This window comes from Typopeltis vanoorti, chromosome 7 (genome assembly GCF_054136105.1).
Source record: "Typopeltis vanoorti isolate ZY-2024b chromosome 7, IOZ_Tvanoo_1.0, whole genome shotgun sequence".
Taxonomy (NCBI): domain Eukaryota; kingdom Metazoa; phylum Arthropoda; class Arachnida; order Uropygi; family Thelyphonidae; genus Typopeltis; species Typopeltis vanoorti.
The window spans coordinates 138,502,372-138,522,530 of record NC_143555.1 but is presented as its reverse complement, the minus strand read 5'-3'; the positions used below and the strand labels follow the sequence as shown (position 1 = coordinate 138,522,530).

General features: G+C 32.9%; 1 protein-coding gene across 1 annotated transcript in view; it reads right to left on the bottom strand.

The window, feature by feature from the left end:
- Window positions 1-2,472: 2,472 nt before the first annotated feature.
- Window positions 2,473-20,159, bottom strand: part of LOC150105116 (cytosolic Fe-S cluster assembly factor narfl) — a 98,445-nt gene continuing 80,758 nt past the window's right edge. The window contains exons 8-11 of the mRNA XM_090396162.1: window positions 18,372-18,444; window positions 11,121-11,258; window positions 9,797-9,954; window positions 2,473-3,109 (exon numbers count right to left, since the gene is read on the bottom strand). Of these exons, the coding sequence (XP_090252288.1) occupies window positions 2,871-3,109; window positions 9,797-9,954; window positions 11,121-11,258; window positions 18,372-18,444 (608 nt within the window). The 3' untranslated portion in view covers window positions 2,473-2,870. The remainder of the gene's footprint in view (window positions 3,110-9,796; window positions 9,955-11,120; window positions 11,259-18,371; window positions 18,445-20,159) is intronic.

Below are 20,159 nucleotides of genomic sequence, written 5' to 3'. Positions count from 1 at the left end.
AATGACTGGAATAGGTTGCCAGAGTCTGTTGTTGGTGCCATGATTGTGAATGAGTTCAAAGCAAAATATGATAGATACTGCAAAAATGCTGGATAGTGCTTGACATGATGTGTTAAGGCCTCCCTTGATGAGTCTAAGGACTGCATGGAGTAGCCAATAATAATAATAATACCTTACAAATTTTGGTAACCATGCGAACATTCGTACTTGCTCTGGTAGCAGAATAGATAAAAATGAAAGGAGTGACTTGGCTTTTATGACCATCCACATTGGATTGCAGACTGATTTATAACCTAATCTTGCCCTTAGGAACCATCGCCATGCTGGTAACCTTTCCAGTGTCTAGCTTCTGGCCCTACTCCCTCACTTTACCCAAACACTGCCACGAATGTAAATTCAATTTAAAACAAACTCTTCTGTCAGAAATATATATACTAAAAGAAAGTGTCTCTTGGTTCTCAAAAAGGTTGAAATTATTTATGAGTTAGAAAGTAATACTAAAAATGTTGAAGTGTGTAAAAAGTTTTCTTTGCCTTCTTCAACAGTATCGACATTGTAGAAGAATAAAAATATTTACATATTGTTGCTGGAAAACAACATAACCAAAACAAAAAAATTTAGGAAGTGCAAGCTTATAAATGTTGATGATGCATTGTTTTACTACATTAAAAAAAAAAAAAATGAGTGTTGGATTATTCAGAACAGTCTGGTCTTACTCTCAAGCAGAAAAATTTCCTCAGCAATTTGGATGCGACGATTTTATATGTAACGGCTGGCTGGATAACTGAAACTGTGTTTATTCTTAATTAGTAGTGTTTTCAATTACAGAGAAATACACTGTGTTCAGTATCAAGTGTATGGTTTTAAAATTATGGGCAAATTGTGTTTAATATTAAGTGCATGTTAGTTTATACAACAAGCATATTCATACAAATAATATTCAGGTATGTAATTATATTATTTTTTTCTATCCAGTACTTCATTTGTTTTTATTAAGTTATTGAGAATTAAGGAAAAAATAATAATAAGATTTAACTCATCGCTGATATGATGAGTAATGGTTAATAAGAACTATGGTTGGTATCCAGTGGTTATTATAACCAAGTTCAACTGCACATTATCAATAAAGTCATCATCATCATCATCATCATCATCATCAAATTCCTGCCATGTACCCTCAAGGGGTGTACAGGATATGACAGTACTACATGAAAAAATTACATCATTACTAACTTCCTATCTACAATTTTCCTCCAAATCAGTCTATTACTTGTCAAGACTCCAACATTATCAGATCTTATATTTCTATCGTCTAAGGCACTTTGTACCGTATCAATCCACCTATATCTTGGTCTTCCTCTGGGTCATTTTCCTGCCAACCTGGCAGAGAACACTTGTTTTGCTAATCTTTCCTCTCCCATTCTATTTAAATGACCATACCACCTGAGATTAGCTCTGCTAATGTATTCCTGGATGCTGACAATGTCAAGTTCTTTCCTAATATCCTCATTTTTAATATGATATTGCCATTGATGCCATCTGTTCACGCCTCGAATCTTTCTCAGGACTCTCATATCTGTGGTCTCTAGTCTTTGGTCAAGTGTTTTACTTCTGACCCAGCTCTCAGATCCATAAGTTAAAACTGGTTTGAACACTGTCTTGTATACAGCTAATTTAGTGTTCCGACTAATTTCTCTCTTACTCCATATGAATTTATTCAATTGACTTCCCACCATACCAGCTTTGCTGATTCTGTTGTCTATTTCTATATTTAATTTACCATCTTCAGTAAAAATCGTGCCTAAGTAGCTGAAATGTTTTACTTGTTCCACAGGTTCTCCATTCACAACACAGTTAACATTTTCAATGATTCTGCCTATTTTCATTGTCTTTGTCTTTTTATTGCTGACCTTCATACCATATCTATTACTACAGCTATTCAATTTAGTCAGAGAATCTTGCAGACTTGTAGCGGATTTATTTAGAAGTATAACATCATCCGCATAAAGCAAAGAGCTGACATTAACATCTCCAATTTTGATATCAGGTTTAATACCACTTTCCTTCATAATGTGATCCATATAGATAATGAATAACAGAGGGGATAATGTACATCCTTGTCTCACACCAGATTTAACATTAAACCATCTTCCTGTACTTCCTTCAATTCTAACTGCTGACTTACAATTCAAATAAAGACTAAGTATTGCTTGATATAATGCCCCATTGACCATATAACTGCAGCGTATTGAATAGCTTCTCTCTTGGCACCTTGTTATATGCCTTTTCCAAATCAACAAAACTTAAATACAGATCTTTGTTATATTCCCTGGCAATTTGGGATTTTAGCCGACCAAATTGCATTCTTATTTTTTAAACCAAAATAAAAAATGATGGTACAACATGACAAAAATCAATAAAGTTTTAATCTAATATAATCCAATAATGTTAAAATATTTAGTTTTTATAATAGATATGACAAAGGCATATTTCTAGAAATAAGCATAATAATTGCATGCAAAATAAAACTGCCACATTTTTAATATGATGGAATATTTCAGATATTTCATTAGAAATAAATGAAAAAGCATCTGTAACATTTGTTGCTTTGCATCCCCCAAAAAGCAAGGAACTGCAGGCAGCCTTTTAATTTTCCTCCCTTCTCCATTACAGCATCCAATCATTAGAACCTAGCTGGTTGATTACTCACTTTATTTACATTAACTTGCTGTATTTTCATTTCACCATGTAACTCACTATACATTTGTTTCGCATGTCTAATATGTTAAGACACTTAATACATTTTTTACATTAAGCATTCATTATTAAGTGGAGTATGCATCTCGGCTTTCTAGTTTCCATTCTTTAGATCACCATTTAATACCCAATGCACTAGTCATTTTTTCTACTGCATGATATTTTGTGTGTAACATTTCTTGAACTGCAGTTGTGTCAGGTCCTCCTAACCAGCTTTCATACAATTCAATTACATGTGTATTGTCTTCAGGAAAGCGAGAATTCAAAGATTTATACAGTTGTTCTAGCTTCCCAATAAGTACTTTCTGGTTGCCATCTTCTGCTCGAATTTGAGCACCACCATTTAAACAGCCTGGAGAAAAAAACGAAAAAAAAATATATCTATATATATATATATATATATATAATTACATAGAATAATATGGTCTACAAGAAAGTAGAACAGTATAGCATTCACTACTATTATTTGCTTTTATTTTCTATATGTAGGTGTCTGTGCACATAGTTTAATAATACATACTGTACTGATTTTAATAAAGACATGACATGAATTAATTAAATGTTATTAATAAACCAACAGCTAATATTCTTCAACTGTCACACAAGCATCATCATCAGAGCCAAATCAGACATGGTAAACCAACAATTTTTGAATCATATGATGAAGAAACCTCCTCATATCCTTTAATGAAATTGGAGAACCACCTGCTTCTGACCTAATGTCCAATCCCCCCCCCCCACCTTCATGTCTGGTAGGTATCTGCTGGATAATGGAAAAATGAGAATGGTCTGGCAATTTGGTATGTAGCCAACCAAAATGTATTCTGTGTTGATTTAAACCAGAATCAAACAGGATAAGGTATCACTTGGTTAAATGAGACCCCCCATCCCCCTGCTGTTTTCGTTATGAAATTGGAGAGGATGTTGAAAGTCAGCTCCAGAAACAAACTTGACACCAGCAGAACTGAAGAATAGGCACCAAACATAAGCATCAACAAAAAAGAACTAGAGAAATACCATATGGACATAATTGGCAAAACAAAACCAAAACAGTTGAAATCCTACTGAATACCAAACAGGATGTTTGATTTGGGCGATGATGATCAGGGAAAAAGGAGTACTGATTTCATTCAACACCAAACACAAAAATAAACTTTCTGGACAGGTAATTTCAAGTAGTTTTGTGGGGAAATTTCAAAATGGGGAATAGGACAAGAAGGTCTCCTAAGAAAGAAAGAAATGGAAGAATTTTTCAAGTTATTAAAGAAGGCAGCTGACATAAAGAAAATGGAAACACTGGCCCCGTGTTAATCTAAAGAGCACGGCAGGAAATGAATCACAGACATATAGAAATGTTCTGAGAATAGAACAAAACTAACAATAGTAAATGCTGTTGGATTTCTGGTCAAGATATGGACTAGTCATCATTTAACCATGTTTGATCTTAATGTACAGAAACTGACCTGAAGAAAGGATAAAAGTTTTATTGAATATCATATTGAAAATAAAAATATGTTAGGAAGTCATTTTTTTTTTAAATTAAAGTTGATCAGCTTTTACAGGTGAACTGTAGATTAACTATACAAATATTACTCAAGAAAAAAAAAATGGAAGAGTTTGAAAATAAGAACTAAACCTTGGAGTCTCAGCAGCAAACTCAGAAGGAAACGCTGATTCAGCTAAAGGCATGTAGTAAAGGTGTCTGCAAAGGGTAGAAAAATCAAAATACTATGGTAGACGCAAGGAATTAAAAGAGTCAATCCTGGAATGAAAAAGAAGAAAGCATATCAAGGGTTCCAAGATGGAAACAAAAAAAAAAAGATATCCTGAAATCTGAAAGATTTAAATGAAACGAGCAGTGAGAGAACAGTGGTAGAAAATATTCAGGAATTATATATCAATACTTGTAGTAGAAAAAGCTATTAAAAGCCAGAAATGTGGAAAGGCAGCTTGAGTAGATGATATTCAATTATAAATGTTCAAATATGGAGGTATGATAAAAGTTTTACATTGGCTACACTACATAATTCAGAAGGTTGAATTCCAGAAGAATTTCTTACTAAGTTCTAATAAGATTTACACTTTATGACAAATAGTTAGGGTGCTTAAGGGTCAAAGTATAACTGAGAGGAAACCTTCACATAGCCTTTAAAGGGGTTCTGACCTAATGTCCAATCCTCACCTTCTTGTGGTGTACCCTGTTGGTATCTACCTAGGTACTGAACGAACAAGGATGGGCTGGCAATTTGGAATTTAGCCGACCAAATTGTATTCTTATTGGCTTAAACCAATATAGAAAATGATGGTACAACATGACAAAATTTCATGCCAGCTGGACAGTCGCCTGGTTAAACAAGGCCCTGTTGTTTTTGCCAGGGAACCAGGGCGAATAGCGAAAAGTCTGCTACTGGAACAAATCTGAAAACACACCCCAACTCAACATCACCAGAGTTAAAGATCGGTATTATCAACATAAGAAGTCTGAATGGCAAAGAAATGGAGCTAGTGAAGAATTAGATAAGTACCAGATCGACATAATAGGGGTGACTGACTGAAACAAAAAAGACAAAAACTGGTTAGATCTTTCTGAGCAATAAATACAAAATGTTATATTCAGGCAATGACAATCAAGGAAAAGAAGGAATAGCCATAGTATTCAACACTAAATATGAGGCTAATCTTTTTGAATGGCAGGCAGTCTCAAGTAGAGTAATGTGGGCAAATATGAGAATGGGGAACTAGACAACGACACTTATTTGTGCCTATGGTCCCACAGAAGGTTCTAAGGTTCTAAGGTAGAAGTGGAGGAATTTTTTGAGGCTTTAGAGAAAAGAAACTGAAACAATGAAAAAGGAAAAGTTGGTCCTTGTTGGGGATCTAAATAGCAGAGTAGGAAATGATTGTCAGATATACAAAAATATATTGAGAAAATTTGGAGAAAAGAGCAAAGCTAATAATAATGGCAAATACCTGGTAAAAGTTCTTCACAAGAACTTTGTCTTTCAAAGTCTTTCTTTTTAGCCAATGGTTACAACCCATATAAAATAGACAAAATACTGCATGCCCTCCCACAACCAACATACAAGATCATACTGTAGAACAGGGTTACCCATACTGTATTTCATGAATACTCCTGGAATTTGTCATTTTAGTTTTCTAAACATTTTTCATGAATAAATATTTTATAGTGGAAATATTCTGAGGAGAATAATATTCCTGAATATGTCAAAAAGCTCAGACCCAGAATGCCTAATAACATCTGTGTAGCAAATGCTAGTGACCAATCGTTGTATTTTTAAACGTGGAAGTATTCATGAATTATTTTCAGTTAATTTTCGCACATCGAAACTTTTCAACATTTGGGAAAGGGAATACCTCTGTTTATGACCGGTCATAAAAATTGCATGCAAGCGGATTATAATAATGGTGGAGTATCTTCTGTTCTCAAAACTGAAGGAAATGACATCATCATCATCAAATTCCTGACATGTCCATCATCATCAAATTCCTGTACACCCTTTGAGCTAACGCTTTGAGGGTAGTACTACATGAAATATTTACATCATTACTAACTTCCTATCTATAATTTTCCTCCAAATCAGTCTGTTACTTGTCAAGACTCCAACATTATCAGATCTTATATTTCTATTGTCTAAGACACTTTGTACCATATCAATCCATCTATATCTTGGTCTTCACCTGGGTCATTTTCCTACCAACCTGGCAGAGAACACTTGTTTTGCTAATCTTTCCTCGCCCATTCTGTTCAAGTGACCATGCCACCTGAGATTAGCTTTGCTAACACATTCTTGGATGCTGATAATGTCAAGTTCTTTCCTAATATCCTCGTTTTTAATATGATATTGCTATTGATGCCATCTGTTCACACCCCTAATCTTTCTCAGGATTCTCATATCTGCGGTCTCTAGTCTTTGGTCAAGTGTTTTACTTCTGACCCAGCCCTAAGTTAAAATCCATAAGTTAAAACTGGTTTGAACACTGTCTTGTATACAGCTAATTTAGTGTTCCGACTAATTTCTCTCTTATTCCGTATGAATTTATTCAATGGACTTCCAACCACCAGTTTTGTAGATTCTATTGTCTATTTCCATATTTAATTTACCATCTTCAGTGAAAATCGTGCCTAAGTAGCTGAAATGTTTTATTTGTTCCACAGTTTGTTCCCCATTCAAAACACAGTCAACATTTTCAACGATTCTACCTATTGTCTTTGTATTTTTATTGTTGACCTTCATACTATATCTATTACAACAGTTATTCAATTTAGTCAGGGAATCTTGCAAACTTGTAGCAGATTTATTTAGAAGTATAACATCGTCTGCATAAAGCAAAGAGCTGACATTAACATCTCCAATTCGGATATCATGTTTAATAACACTTTCCTTCATAATGTGATCCATATAGATAATGAATAACAGAGGGGTAATGTACATCCTAATCTCACACCAGATTTAACATTAAACCATCTTCCTGTACTTCCTTCAATTCTAACTGCTGACTTGCAACTCAAATAAAGACTAAGTATTGCTTGATATAATGCTCTATTGACACCATATAACTGTAGTGTATTGAATAGCTTCTCTCTTGGCACCGTGTCATATGCCTTTTCATAAAAATGCCTGCAAGTCGATTACAACAATGAGCGGCGTATCCTCTGTTCTCTAAACTGAAAGAAATAACATCTGTGTTGCAAATGTTAGTGACCAATCAGCAAGGAAGTATAAAGAAAATTTTTCCACTAAAATTGAAGATCAAGGTAGTCTGTATCCGGTTCTCAAATCTAGCAATACTGAATACTTTCTTCGCAAGTTCGTATTGTAGGGTGAAAGTTTCAAAACTGTAGTGCCATGATTTTTTAAAAGGAATAGGCCTGAATATTTAACTTTTAATATGAATAAGAGACAAAGGACTTTGTTTAATTTTGGTGTTAAGAAATCTCTTATTGAAGGTGTTTGTGACACAACAGATAGTGAGTGAATCCACCACCAGCCTACAAAGCGATCTCCAGGATGTACAAAAGGAGGGGAAATCTATTAGCACACAGGAGAAAAAGTCTGCATTCATTTGTAAGTACTTATAATAATATTATAAATTTTTGGTGATCAGAATGGGATATGGCAATGAAAATGAGCACAAATTAATTTAATGATGTTTATGTTTAATTAATTATTAATGATCAATTATTAATTAATAAAAATCAGCTAAATTAACAATTAATTATTAATTAATACATTACAAAATAACCAAGCTGTTCCATGAAAATTTCAGGATTTGTGAAGTGTTCTGTCATAGGAAAAGTTTGGGAAATGCTGCTGTAGAATATCTGCTATTTAGCAAATAGATTATTATCTTACAACTTTTAAAATTTTAGTGACAGATGATTTAAAATAAATAAGTATAAGGAAAGATACATTTTAGTTTTATTATGTATGTAAACATTTTGTCAAATGTATAATGCTAATGCTTTCTTTTAATAAATATTCTTTAGTATAATATAATCTTCATGCCATTTGCCATTTTTAAACTGCACATCCAGCTAGTAACCTGTCTGTTCTCCAAAGAACCAAATTCTCATTACATGGAAGTAAAAAAAGAGAAATACAAAATATATATTACTAGAGAACAACTGCAATAAATTAAGTTGCATTTTATATTTTTTGAGAATTTTGGCTAATTTTGGGGAAACAGAGTTGATATATGGAAGAGAAATAAAACCTTTTCATCAGTATCTTCAATATGATGAGCAGATGGATTAAACAGCAGCTTATTAGTAGTCTGCTTATGATAACTGATCTTCTGAAAGGTTATTAGAAGAAACTTTGGTGATATCTTCTTCACTGATGAGGGAGTGAGCATGTTTACCTAATGTAGAATTGATACCAAGCTTTTTGGCTTGGTAATAATGAGATTGTGCATAAAGATATCTATATTATGCACAATATGCATGGATTTTCTGTAAATAAAGGTCTTCAATTTTTTTGAAGTTTAACATCCAGGTGTAAGTTTAACATCCAGGAAAGGAATGGAAAAGAACTGTTAACTTTGAACTCTGAAGTAAATTGTATTTTTGGGTGTTGGTTGGTGAAATGGTTCAAGAAGTCTTGGAGGAATCCAAACTATGGCTTCAAATTAGTTTTCAGTCAAATTAGTTCATTCAAATTTCTTCTATTATGTTAACATGTATTATGTCAAACAGCCAAGTAAATCCACTGCATTGCTTGCATGCACACAATAAAAGACAGTACAAGCAGTAAAAGACGGTACCAAAACAATGATTGCAGTGGAAACTTTAGTCTCCTTTGCCACTTGTTTAAATAATACATATGGAGAAAACTCATGAAAAGTATGTTAAATGACAAATTCAAGTGCAAATCCGAGCAACACTGGAATGATAAAACATTAATTCAGCTGTTTTGAGCTGTTCTGTATTCATAGTAGAGGTATGATCAGAAACTGAACTTAATATCTCTATCTAAAAGATAAAACAAAGGATACTAAATTCCTGCCATTATAATGAATTCAAGTAGAATGGACTTGACATTACTGACCAAGTTTTGTGAAATTTAGCATTAATGTCAAGTCCATTCTACTTTGCATTCATCATAATGGCAAGCATTTAGTATCTTTGGTTTTATCTTTCAGATGGAGATATTAAGTTCAGTTTCTGATGCATACCTCTGCCATGAATTCTTCAAACATTTTCAACAGAATTATAGATCATTCATTCAAGATAATTGACCAATTTTTCATAAAATTTTGTCATCACATTTTTTAATCATAAATTAGAATAATTTTCCTAAATACACTATTTCTTAAAACCTTCAATCTATAAAAATATCTTCAAATCATCTGCCACTCAGTTTTCTTTTCAATATATTATTCATTGCTATAAGCTTACTATGATGAATGAGTCCCATTAACTTCAACTAAACTAAAGCAAGTCACATTAGGAATCAAACGTAACTACAATCCTGATATTACAATCATTAATGCAAAAATGTGAGCACTTTTTGATTACCTGAAGGACAAGCCATGATTTCTACAAAATGGTACGGACATTTCTTTCTTTTAATCTTCTGCACTATATTTTGAATATTCCGAAAACCATTCGCAATGGCAAATCTTAGAACTACCTCTCCATCTTTTTCGAGAATAACTTCTTGCAAGTCCTGGTTCCTGTTTTAACAAATGAAAAGGTTAGACATTTCACTTACATAAAGAGTTCTTGAACTAGTATATAATAAAAGTCTTCAACATTCATTATGACAAAATTATGGAGACTACTTCCATGTTGGTGTAATAACTTTAATTTAAAATAAGGCAAACTAATTACTCAACATTTCAGCCTTCATATTAAAGTTATCATCTGTAGCACACATGTGTGCGCCCCCCCCCCCCCACACACAAGGTAGATTCTGGTTAATTGGTTTGCCAGTTAATCTGGGCAGCCATTTTATTGGGACAAGTCTGGAAGAGCAAAAATGAAATGAGAATATATAACAAGAATTTGTTTTATTTGGGACACAGTGCTGTGGGCCACCCAGTACCTCTACCACATGAAATTGTCAGAAAATTTTACTAGTTCTTGACAGTTGTTATGGAGGTCAGTGCAAAAGTTAATCTTTTACAAGAAATACAGTTTATGGCCAATAGTTGGCAAGAAAGACACAACACCATTCAAAACTGTTTGCTCACTGTAGTTTTAATTGAACCATGAATATGCCAGATACAATTGACAGTGAAAATTACGTCCCGTTTGAAGTAAACTATATCTATATCAGAAACTATGAAGAGTTTGCATCCACTGATAGCAGTGTTCAATGCTATAATGAAAATAAAGATTTTAAGGAGGAAATTTCAGCAAAGCATCAGAGGACATTAGAAAACAAGAAAGTGATGAGAATGAAACTTGTATAAGCTTGAATGAGTGACTGTCCAAGACACTAGAAAATTTATTGCCAAATTGTGACTATTTCATGTAGAAAGGCAATGAAGGCAGTGATATGTCATTTCTTTCTCAATCCAGAAAACTGCTTGAAATTGTACACTAACCGAGATCAAGGATGGTACTAGCCATTCATTGTTGAGGATTCTACATTACCTCAAGCATTTTTGATCATGTCCATGCCTCCCATGCTACTGCCTTTCTTAGAACACAGGTTAGGCAGAGTAAATATTAATTCTCTGACTAATGCTTGCATATCAGTATTTAATAATTCACTCTGCACATATGGAAAGGGCAGTGCGAAACTGAGTTCCATTTCAGGAGGGAGGAGTAAACAGAACAACAGATATATGTAACTAGGTAAAACAGATCTGGATATATTTAGATTTAAACTTACCGTAGAATTCTGAAATTGAGATCTGCAACTGTTTCATTATATAATTTATCTGCAGCATACCGGAATACATGTTCACAGTAGCCTCCTGATCCACTGCCTCTGTGTGTAACTAGTTTGCCATCTTGAAGGCTTGTAAAGCTAATAAAGAAAATATTATGCAGCTAAAGAGTAAAGATATTGATTACCTTCAATAATATAGCCAGAACTTAAGTATTCTTTTTTTTTTTTTTAAATAATGCAAAATAAATAACTACTGGATAAGATATACATCAAATATTTAAATTTAAATAAATCTATCTTGAAAAGCCAAAAGAATACAAATTATCATATAAATGCTCATCCCATCTTCCTTTATGTACTAGGTCTTATCACAGTCATGTATCCTAGGCATTTCTTTTCACTTAAGAGTGTAAGTAGACATGATTAAAATGAATATGGATAAAATACTTAAGTAAAATTAATTCATTATTAGTAGAATTTTTGCCTATGTATTGCAGGCATCATCAGTACAAAAATTAAACAACATAACATACAACTTAGCAGGGGAAAAAATTCAACAAAGTACAATCATCAAGCTTGAATTAATAAATGGTCAAAAAATTCCTAGAGATTTTTATCTCTATAAAAGGCTAGCATACTGAAGAAGCACTATTTCTCATAAGAGAACATAGGCTATCAGATTTATTCAATTGAGTTGGGATGATGTAACAATGTTTTATAGCTTTCTTTATAAAGCCTTTCCATTCAGTAGAGATGGCATATTCCACATGGCAAGATTATTGAAGTTCCAATACTTGATGGATATGCACCTTGTTTTATGTTCCTCGTGACAAAATGAGGCAGATATTTCAGATTGTCCAAAATGTGATAGCTACAAGGAAGTGTAGCCTATCATACTTCACTTATAGGCTATAAGTGAAGAAAAACAGAGATTTTCTGGACATGAAATGCGCAACTAATTCCAACTTGCTGTAAAATTAAACAAGTTTTTCATTCTCCATAAGCACATCATATTTACTGGAGCGCAAGTTGTTCTTTGTTAATTAATCAGATCCATGAAACAAAAAAAACAACAACTATTCTTCCATTAATCATCATATTACTTCTGTTGCTGCAGAATTATCTAATGTTTTATAGAAAGCTTTTGGTATTGAGACCATGTTTTAGATAAATAATAAGTTTAATAAACAAATATAACTCTACAAGTTTCATAAGCAAAAGTTATACGCACAAAAAAAGACTAGAATCAATTAATTACACATATTAGATGTCGTCAGAACTTTACAATTGGTGCATACAAATAAGTAACCAGAATAAAAAATGTTAAATTAATTATTATATATGTGTTGGAACAATGCTAGTTACTGGTGTATGTTCTAGGTCTGCAGTAGTTAGATTTTTAATGAAAGCAGAGTAAACTTAATGTAGGATTAAGCCTTGAATTTTGTTATATCATGTAGGGATCCTGAGCATTCCACAGGCTTCCTTGAACTTTCTTTTAAAACAATTAAGATCAATATAAGGCATGTTTGTTTGTTGCCAAACTACTTGATGGCATGTCTTAGTTGTATAGGATGCAAAACCTGATTTATGTAGTCTTCTTTTTTTGACATCCGTGTTCAGACATATGGATCCTTCCCCCCCTGCATGGGAGATGATGTGGAGGTTTTGGTAGATGTAAGAACCTGGAGATTTTATGCAATGGTAAAAAAGCCACTTTAACATTGTACTCACGGCCCAATGTTGCCAATTTGTCTGTAATATTATTCATATAATGTAGTGTGGTTGCATTCTTAAAATCTTGTAACAACATGTGCGATGCTACAGAATGTGACAGAAACAACTAGCATTGTTCCAACATGTATACAGTAATTAATTTAACATTTTTTATTCTGATTATTTATTTGTATGTACCAATTGTGATGTTCTGATAACATCTAATATTGTAATTTCTAGTCTTTCTTGTTAAGCCAGCCTGGTTGGCCGAGTGGTTAGCATATCTGCTCTCCAGCCAAAAGGCTGAGGGTTCGAATCCTGCTGTGGGCATGGATGTTTGTGATTGTCTGAAAATACTAGTGGTGGTGGAGACAGAGTTGTAGAGTAGGCGCATTCCCTCGATGAGTCTTTGGACTCCCTGGAGGTGTCACGTAATAATAATAATAATTTATTTATGTATAACTTTTGCTAGTACATCTGATGATGTAAGTCTGACAACTTACAAAACTTGTTTCGTTATATTTGTTTATTTTATTAAACTTGTTATTTATCTAAAAATGTGGTCTCAATACTGAAGCTTCCTACAGAGTTGCTAAACCACAGAAACTTATTTATTTATCCAATGTTTTATCAACTGATAAATAAGATACTGTCTATATAATTTCTTTTTACACTCAGCAGATTTTTTAAACGGCATCCTCAAAATTCAAAAATTTTAATCACTTTTTACCAAGAAGGAGTATCCTCTTAGAGCTCATACACACTGAAAGAATAGTTATTAATATTTCCAGCCATCCTTTATCTAGTAATGAAATATCTGTGTTATCTAAAGCATTAGATTATACCATAGCTCTGAAATCTATCCTGATCATAAATATTACGTTTCGTATTGTCTTCATAAAATATTCCACTGCTAGTAAAATTTGTTTTCAAGCAACATATTTTCTGTTTAAATCTATACCTCCTCATAGCAATCTATCTAAAAATTAAGTTTCGGCTCTATCATCACTATAATGCCATAAGAATATAGTTATAACCAGAGCTGACAAAGGGACAAATGCAGTTGTTGGAAGTGGAAGATTCTTAAGTTTTATAAGTAAATAAATATTTTAGAAAACTTAATCTTCTGCTTCAGGATCATTCTACATACAGATACATATTCAGAGATCTGACTCAATTGCAGATCAACTTAATAATCTTCTGGAGGAAGTTCAATTTTGGAATGAAGACACTATCAAAAAAGTTAAAGAGTTCATCATACCAAAAATGAGCAGAGGGGCGGGGGTGCCAGGCCATTTATTTTCCTGGTGCCCCCCTTTCGAATAGTTGAAAGGAAGACCAAGATGTCCAAAGATTCATAACGAAAATGTCTCTTTAAGATTTAAGACAGTGGTTCTTAACCTTTTTTTTTTGCCTGGCACCCCCTTTCAACTATTCGAAAGGGGGACACCAGGAAAATAAATGGTCTGGCACCCTCTGCTCATTTTTGCACTAGGTTAATGACTCAATAAGATAATTATGATATATTATTAGGCAAACCTAAATTATCATCAACATATCTGAATTGGTAGTTAATTAAAAATTAGTGACTTTGATACAAATCAATTTTTACCCAAAAAAGAGGTAAACTTACTGTATTTAATAAGCCAATCATTAATGCTATCCTGATGAGATCCTGCTAATTTTTCGATATCAGGTTCAATGTTCACCAAACGAAGTCTCAAGTTTTTTTTTTTTTATATTAAGTTTATTATTATATTAGTAGTATTATAATGCTTACTCCCCCACAGCATTGACAGTGCCCCCAGGTTAAGAACCACTGCTTAAGACCAACTATAAATTGTACAGATTGTCTGACCTAAACATTCAAAACATCTGTCTAAGCTTCTCTTCTCATTTACTAGAAATTTGTCTTCATTAAAAATTCAGAGGATTTCAAGAATATCTTTACAGTCAACAGATCTTTTAATTAGTTTTGATACAGTTTCAATCTTCACAAACATCCCTCTTGCTGATATAATAGATTATGTAATGATTTTCCTCCTGATATTATAAAATTATTCAACTTTGTCATAAAAGCAGGTTGTTTCTTGTCAAAACATGCTTTATAAATGGACAGAATAGAAGGAACTGCAATGGGTCTCCTATTTCTCCAACTCTAGCAAATTATTATATGTAACATTTTGAACAACATATTCTTAATGGTTTTTTTTTTTCTCTCTCCTGTCCTAAGCCTTTTGGTATAGATGTATATCTATATGATGATGTATTTGCTGTCTGGACCTCTTCCTCGAAGCTTTGTAAGTTTCTAGAGAAAATTAATTCAATACACCACAGAAATATATTTACCCTTTAAGCAGAAGAAAACAACTGCCTCCCATTTATGGGACATTCTCACCTTACAACAACCTAATGGTAACTAGTTCTCTGTATACAGGTAAACATCTCATACTGGAAAATACATTAATGCTGCATCACATCATTACCTTTGTCAGAAATATGGCATTATTATAACTTTAGTTCATAATCACAAAACTATGTTCTACTGGTTCTCTTTTTTTATAGCAGAGCTATATTATCTCTAACGGATATAAAACAATCAATAAAATAGTTAATAAACATGGCCTTTGTCCAAATATTCCCTTCTAGAAGAGTTTTCTAGAATTTCCATTCTATGTGTAAAGGGAGTGTTGGAAATAATTGAGAGACTACTTCACTAATCCTCAAGTTTTTTCCCATCCAGTTTAGAAATTAAATTCCTTCCCAGACTCTCTGAAAGCTAACTATTCTCCACTTTCTCATTTTGGAGTTTACAGAATCCTGTGCTGGCCTTTGTTATAGGCAGATGAATTGGTCACATTGGTTGTTCATCTAGAAGAATATCAAAGATTGTATTCTGCTTCATGAGTCAGATAAGTCTGGTCTGGCCAACCACACCTTTTATCCACTAGGTATAGAAAAATTATTTTTTTTTTTACTTGAGAGACTACATAAAGAAAGTTTGTGAAGCTCATATCCACAGACCAAATCTCAACAAGAATGACTGTCGAATGATATATGCACGTAAACACAAGAAAGATATTTAATTAACCAAATATTTCGGTCTGGAAATAACAGACCATCCTCACTGGTATTACAAGAACAGTTTTAAAAAATACAAGCTAGAATACTAACAATAGATCGTTAAAAATGGAACACGCCGCGTGATGTTATATCACTAAGTATGAAACGGAATATTTTGAAGTAGAGACATGATTGAAAAAAAAAAATTAATGAATAATCTTGATTAGACTTTCCCAGATTTTTGATATAGATATACAGTCATTACGATTCAGGTTGGGACAATGAAGCAAGGCCTCCACGCTTTCCTTGAACAAATGTGCAAACCTATAACGGGATCTATACAAGAGGCGAGTCCTGGACCAAAAGATGCTGTGGTCAGTTTCAATCCCGTGTCGAGCCAATCCAGACTTTTCATGTTTGTTGTGAAGGGAGGATTGATGTTCTTGGATTATTTTTTCAAGAGAATGTCCAGTCTGTCCAAAATAGGAGAGATCACAGTTGCAAGGAATTTGATAAACTCCAAGAAGAGATAAAGTTGAGTGTTTGTCTTTAGGAGAAGGAAAATGTGAAGACAATTTGTTAATAGGTGAATATGTAGCTGTTAAATCATATTTCTTTAAAATTCTTGCGATAGGTTCTGAAATACTGGAGATATAAGGAATAGGCACTCGACATATTGAAACTTTGTATTTTTGTGGAGGATTATAAGAACTGAGAAGGTGTTGAGTACTTTTTTCAGAAAAGCCATTGAGTTTCATGTGTTGTTGGATAGTAGAAAGTTCTTTCTGTAGATAATCAAAAGTAGAACAATTAGTTTTGGCTCTTCTGATGAGGCATTTTATAATTCCTGTTTTTTTTTGACATGGATGATGGGTTCATTCTTTAAGAATATAATGACCTGTGAACGTTGGTTTCCTGTATACTGTAGTTGTAAGAATATTTGAAGGTGATTGGATGAGGAGAACATCTAAAAAAGATAACTGGTTGTTTTCTTCTATTTCCATAGCAAACTTTATATGATGATGCAAGGAATTGATACTGTTTAAAAAAGAAGGTAAAGAGTTTTTGCTGTGTGGCCAAATAGTAAAGATGTCATCTATATATCTTACCAAAAAGGATGGTTGAGGGAAAATAGATGAGAAGAGGACTTTTTCTAAATGTTCTAAATAAAAGTTGGTTAAAGCAGGAGAAAGAGGACTTCCCATGGTCGTTCCTTCTACTTGGCTGTAAAATTTATTCTGACATACAAAATATTCGTATTTCGTATGTTAATTTATTTTGACTTACGAAATACAGATATTTCGTATGTCAAAATAAATTTTACAGCCAAAGTAGAAGGAACGGCCATGGGAAGTCCTATTTCTCCTGCTTTAGCTAACTTTTATTTAGAACATTTAGAAAAAGTCCTCTTCTCATCTATTTTCCCTCAACCAGATTTGAGGTGAACATGTGTTATCCACATTTCAACCAATTGCTTGTTGTTTATTGATTTTTATTACTGAAGATTTTCCTCCTTCAACCAAGGCTCAGTATACCTTCAGAAGTGCTAAATGATGTGTCATGAGTTAACCCTAGTATTCATATATTTTTTGGAAACGTTTTTTAATAATGGAAAAGTGGCTTAGAACTAGGACTTTGAAAAGAAGAGCAAATGAAACAGGTGATGCAAATCCTAATTGTGATGCATGTGCTGTAACGGCGAGTAAATGCCACATTGAATACCTCCACTATGGTAAAACAGACCTGTCACACACTCCAAACATGCCACAGAATTGAATGGAAAGGCACCAAGTCCCTGCACCACACCAAAACTTGGTTTGAAAGAAAATTCAAAGAAGCCTATGATATGCTGAAACATCATCCAAATCTGAACAAGAATGATGGATTAATTATTTCGAAGAATTTGGAGGACCCATTTTCAACCTGTATAACATCCGGAAACAACCCTAAACAGAAGACAATCTTAATAGGACATTAGAAATTGTTTAATGTAGTTCTATTTTTTTATGTTTTTTTAAAATTATTTTTTTATTGTGTATCCCACCAGAGGGTAAATGATTCACAATTCACAAATGTTTAGATTCCTCTTACTTTTGTCTAATGCATTGTCAAGTAGCTTGTATCTTGTATCCTGTACTTATGTATGTTTTCCTGATGATGACCTCAATACAGAGGTTGAAACTTCGAATGTTACTTTCTTAATGATAAGTAAAGTAATTACTCTAACACATGTTGTGTCTCCATAAATTCTTCAGTATGAATGCTGACACCATGTGACTATTGAAAAAAGAATAGGGATGATAATCTTGCTCTGACCAGGAATGCTATCCTTAAACTTGACACATTTACATGTGTAAATTACTAAGTAAAAATTTTATATGGGTCACAACATTCAACACCCACTATCATAAAAAATAAAATAAATTAAAAAAAAAAACATTTTAAATGCCAAACTTCATACTTAATACATACAGTGAATCCACTTCCTCAGGTTCAATATCGGCCAAAGAAATTCCTTCTTTATCTAACATTGCTTCAACTTCAACTAAAGAGGAAGATCATGGAAAAGTACCTGATATAACAACAATGCATAATAATTCATTAATAAGCATTAAATTGTCATACTTCTTTGATAATTACAAAATTTATTTCAACACTTATTTTTATTAAAAATTATCATTTAGAAACATGAATTCATAAGAATTAATAATAATAATTTTATTATTGCAAATATTTTGAAACTACTAGATTGTTTACTATTAATTATAAATTATTAACACTTAACATTATTATTGTATTTATTATATTTATTTCATTTATTTTTACATTTAATTTTAATTTGCAACTATCCATTGTATGGAGGCACTCCAACACAAGGCTCAAATTCTGTAAAAAAAGGAATAACATTCCACCTCCCCCACTTCATCTTAAGAATGTGCTTATGCAATGAAAATGACTTGTTAAGTTTCAGGCTGAAATATATGAAATAATAAAATTAGTATTAATTCTTATGAATACATTTCTACTAATCATTATTGTCATGATTACTGCTAAAAGCTCTTTTAAAATATATAACTTGTAAAATTTAAGATAATGAATTCTCATTTCAACAATTAAATATCAGATGATTTTAACTCCTTATAGAAATTTTGGATCTTGCTAAATTTTTCTCTCACATTTCTTTCATCACTTGTGATTTACAACATTCAATTAAGATTTTTTCCCCCAACATACAGGTCACAAAATGAAATGTTGCTTTTCAAGTGAACCAGAACAACCCTGTCCTCATGGGGAGGTATTTACCTTCCCATGAGGACAATGCAAATGATGAATAAAGTAGGAAAATTACATACTGGCTCGTCATTCGCCCAGCATAAAAAGGGACGCATCCTGGACTTGACAGAGGGTCTAGGTTGAAAAATATGCTACAGTGCATAATGATAGAAGGATATCAGTAGGAACATATAACTGCAGATCTCTATGGGATGATGATAGACTGGAAGAACTGATGAAGGAATTGGACCATATAAAATGGGACGTTGTGGGCCTTTCAGAGATAAGAAAGAAAGAAGAAACTCTCATACGATTAAAAGATGAACATCTACTCTACCACTGTGAATGTGACAGAAACTCAACTGGTGGTGTAGGATTCCTAATAAACTTCTAATATTAATTTTTAAAAAGGGCAATAAGAAAGAAATTAAAAACTACAGACCTATAAGCCTACTCCCCAACATATATAAAGTCTTCACAAAAATTATAAATAACAGAATAAAATCTAAACTAGAGGGAATGCAATCCTGTGAACAAGCTGGATTTATAAACTAGAGGGAATGCAATCCTGTGAACAAGCTGGATTTAGAAAGAATTACAATACTTTGGACCATATTCACACATTAAGACAGCTCACTGAAAAATCAACTGAATACAATAAGCCTTTATGTCTGGCCTACATAGACTACAAAAAAGCATTTGATTCAGTTAAAACACCTGCAACACTAAAAGCTCTCGAAACCCAAGGAACTGAGAAACCATATATTGAAACACTAAAACATATTTACAATAATGCAAATTCTGTAATTAAATTATATAAAAACAGTGAAAAGTTCCCAATACAAAAAGGCATCCGGCAAGGCAACACCATATCTCCCAAATTATTTACAGCTGCACTAGAGGAAGTCTTTAGAGGCCTTGATTGGGAAACAAAAGGAATAAACATAAATGGAGAAAGGCTGCATCACCTAAAATTTGCAGATGATG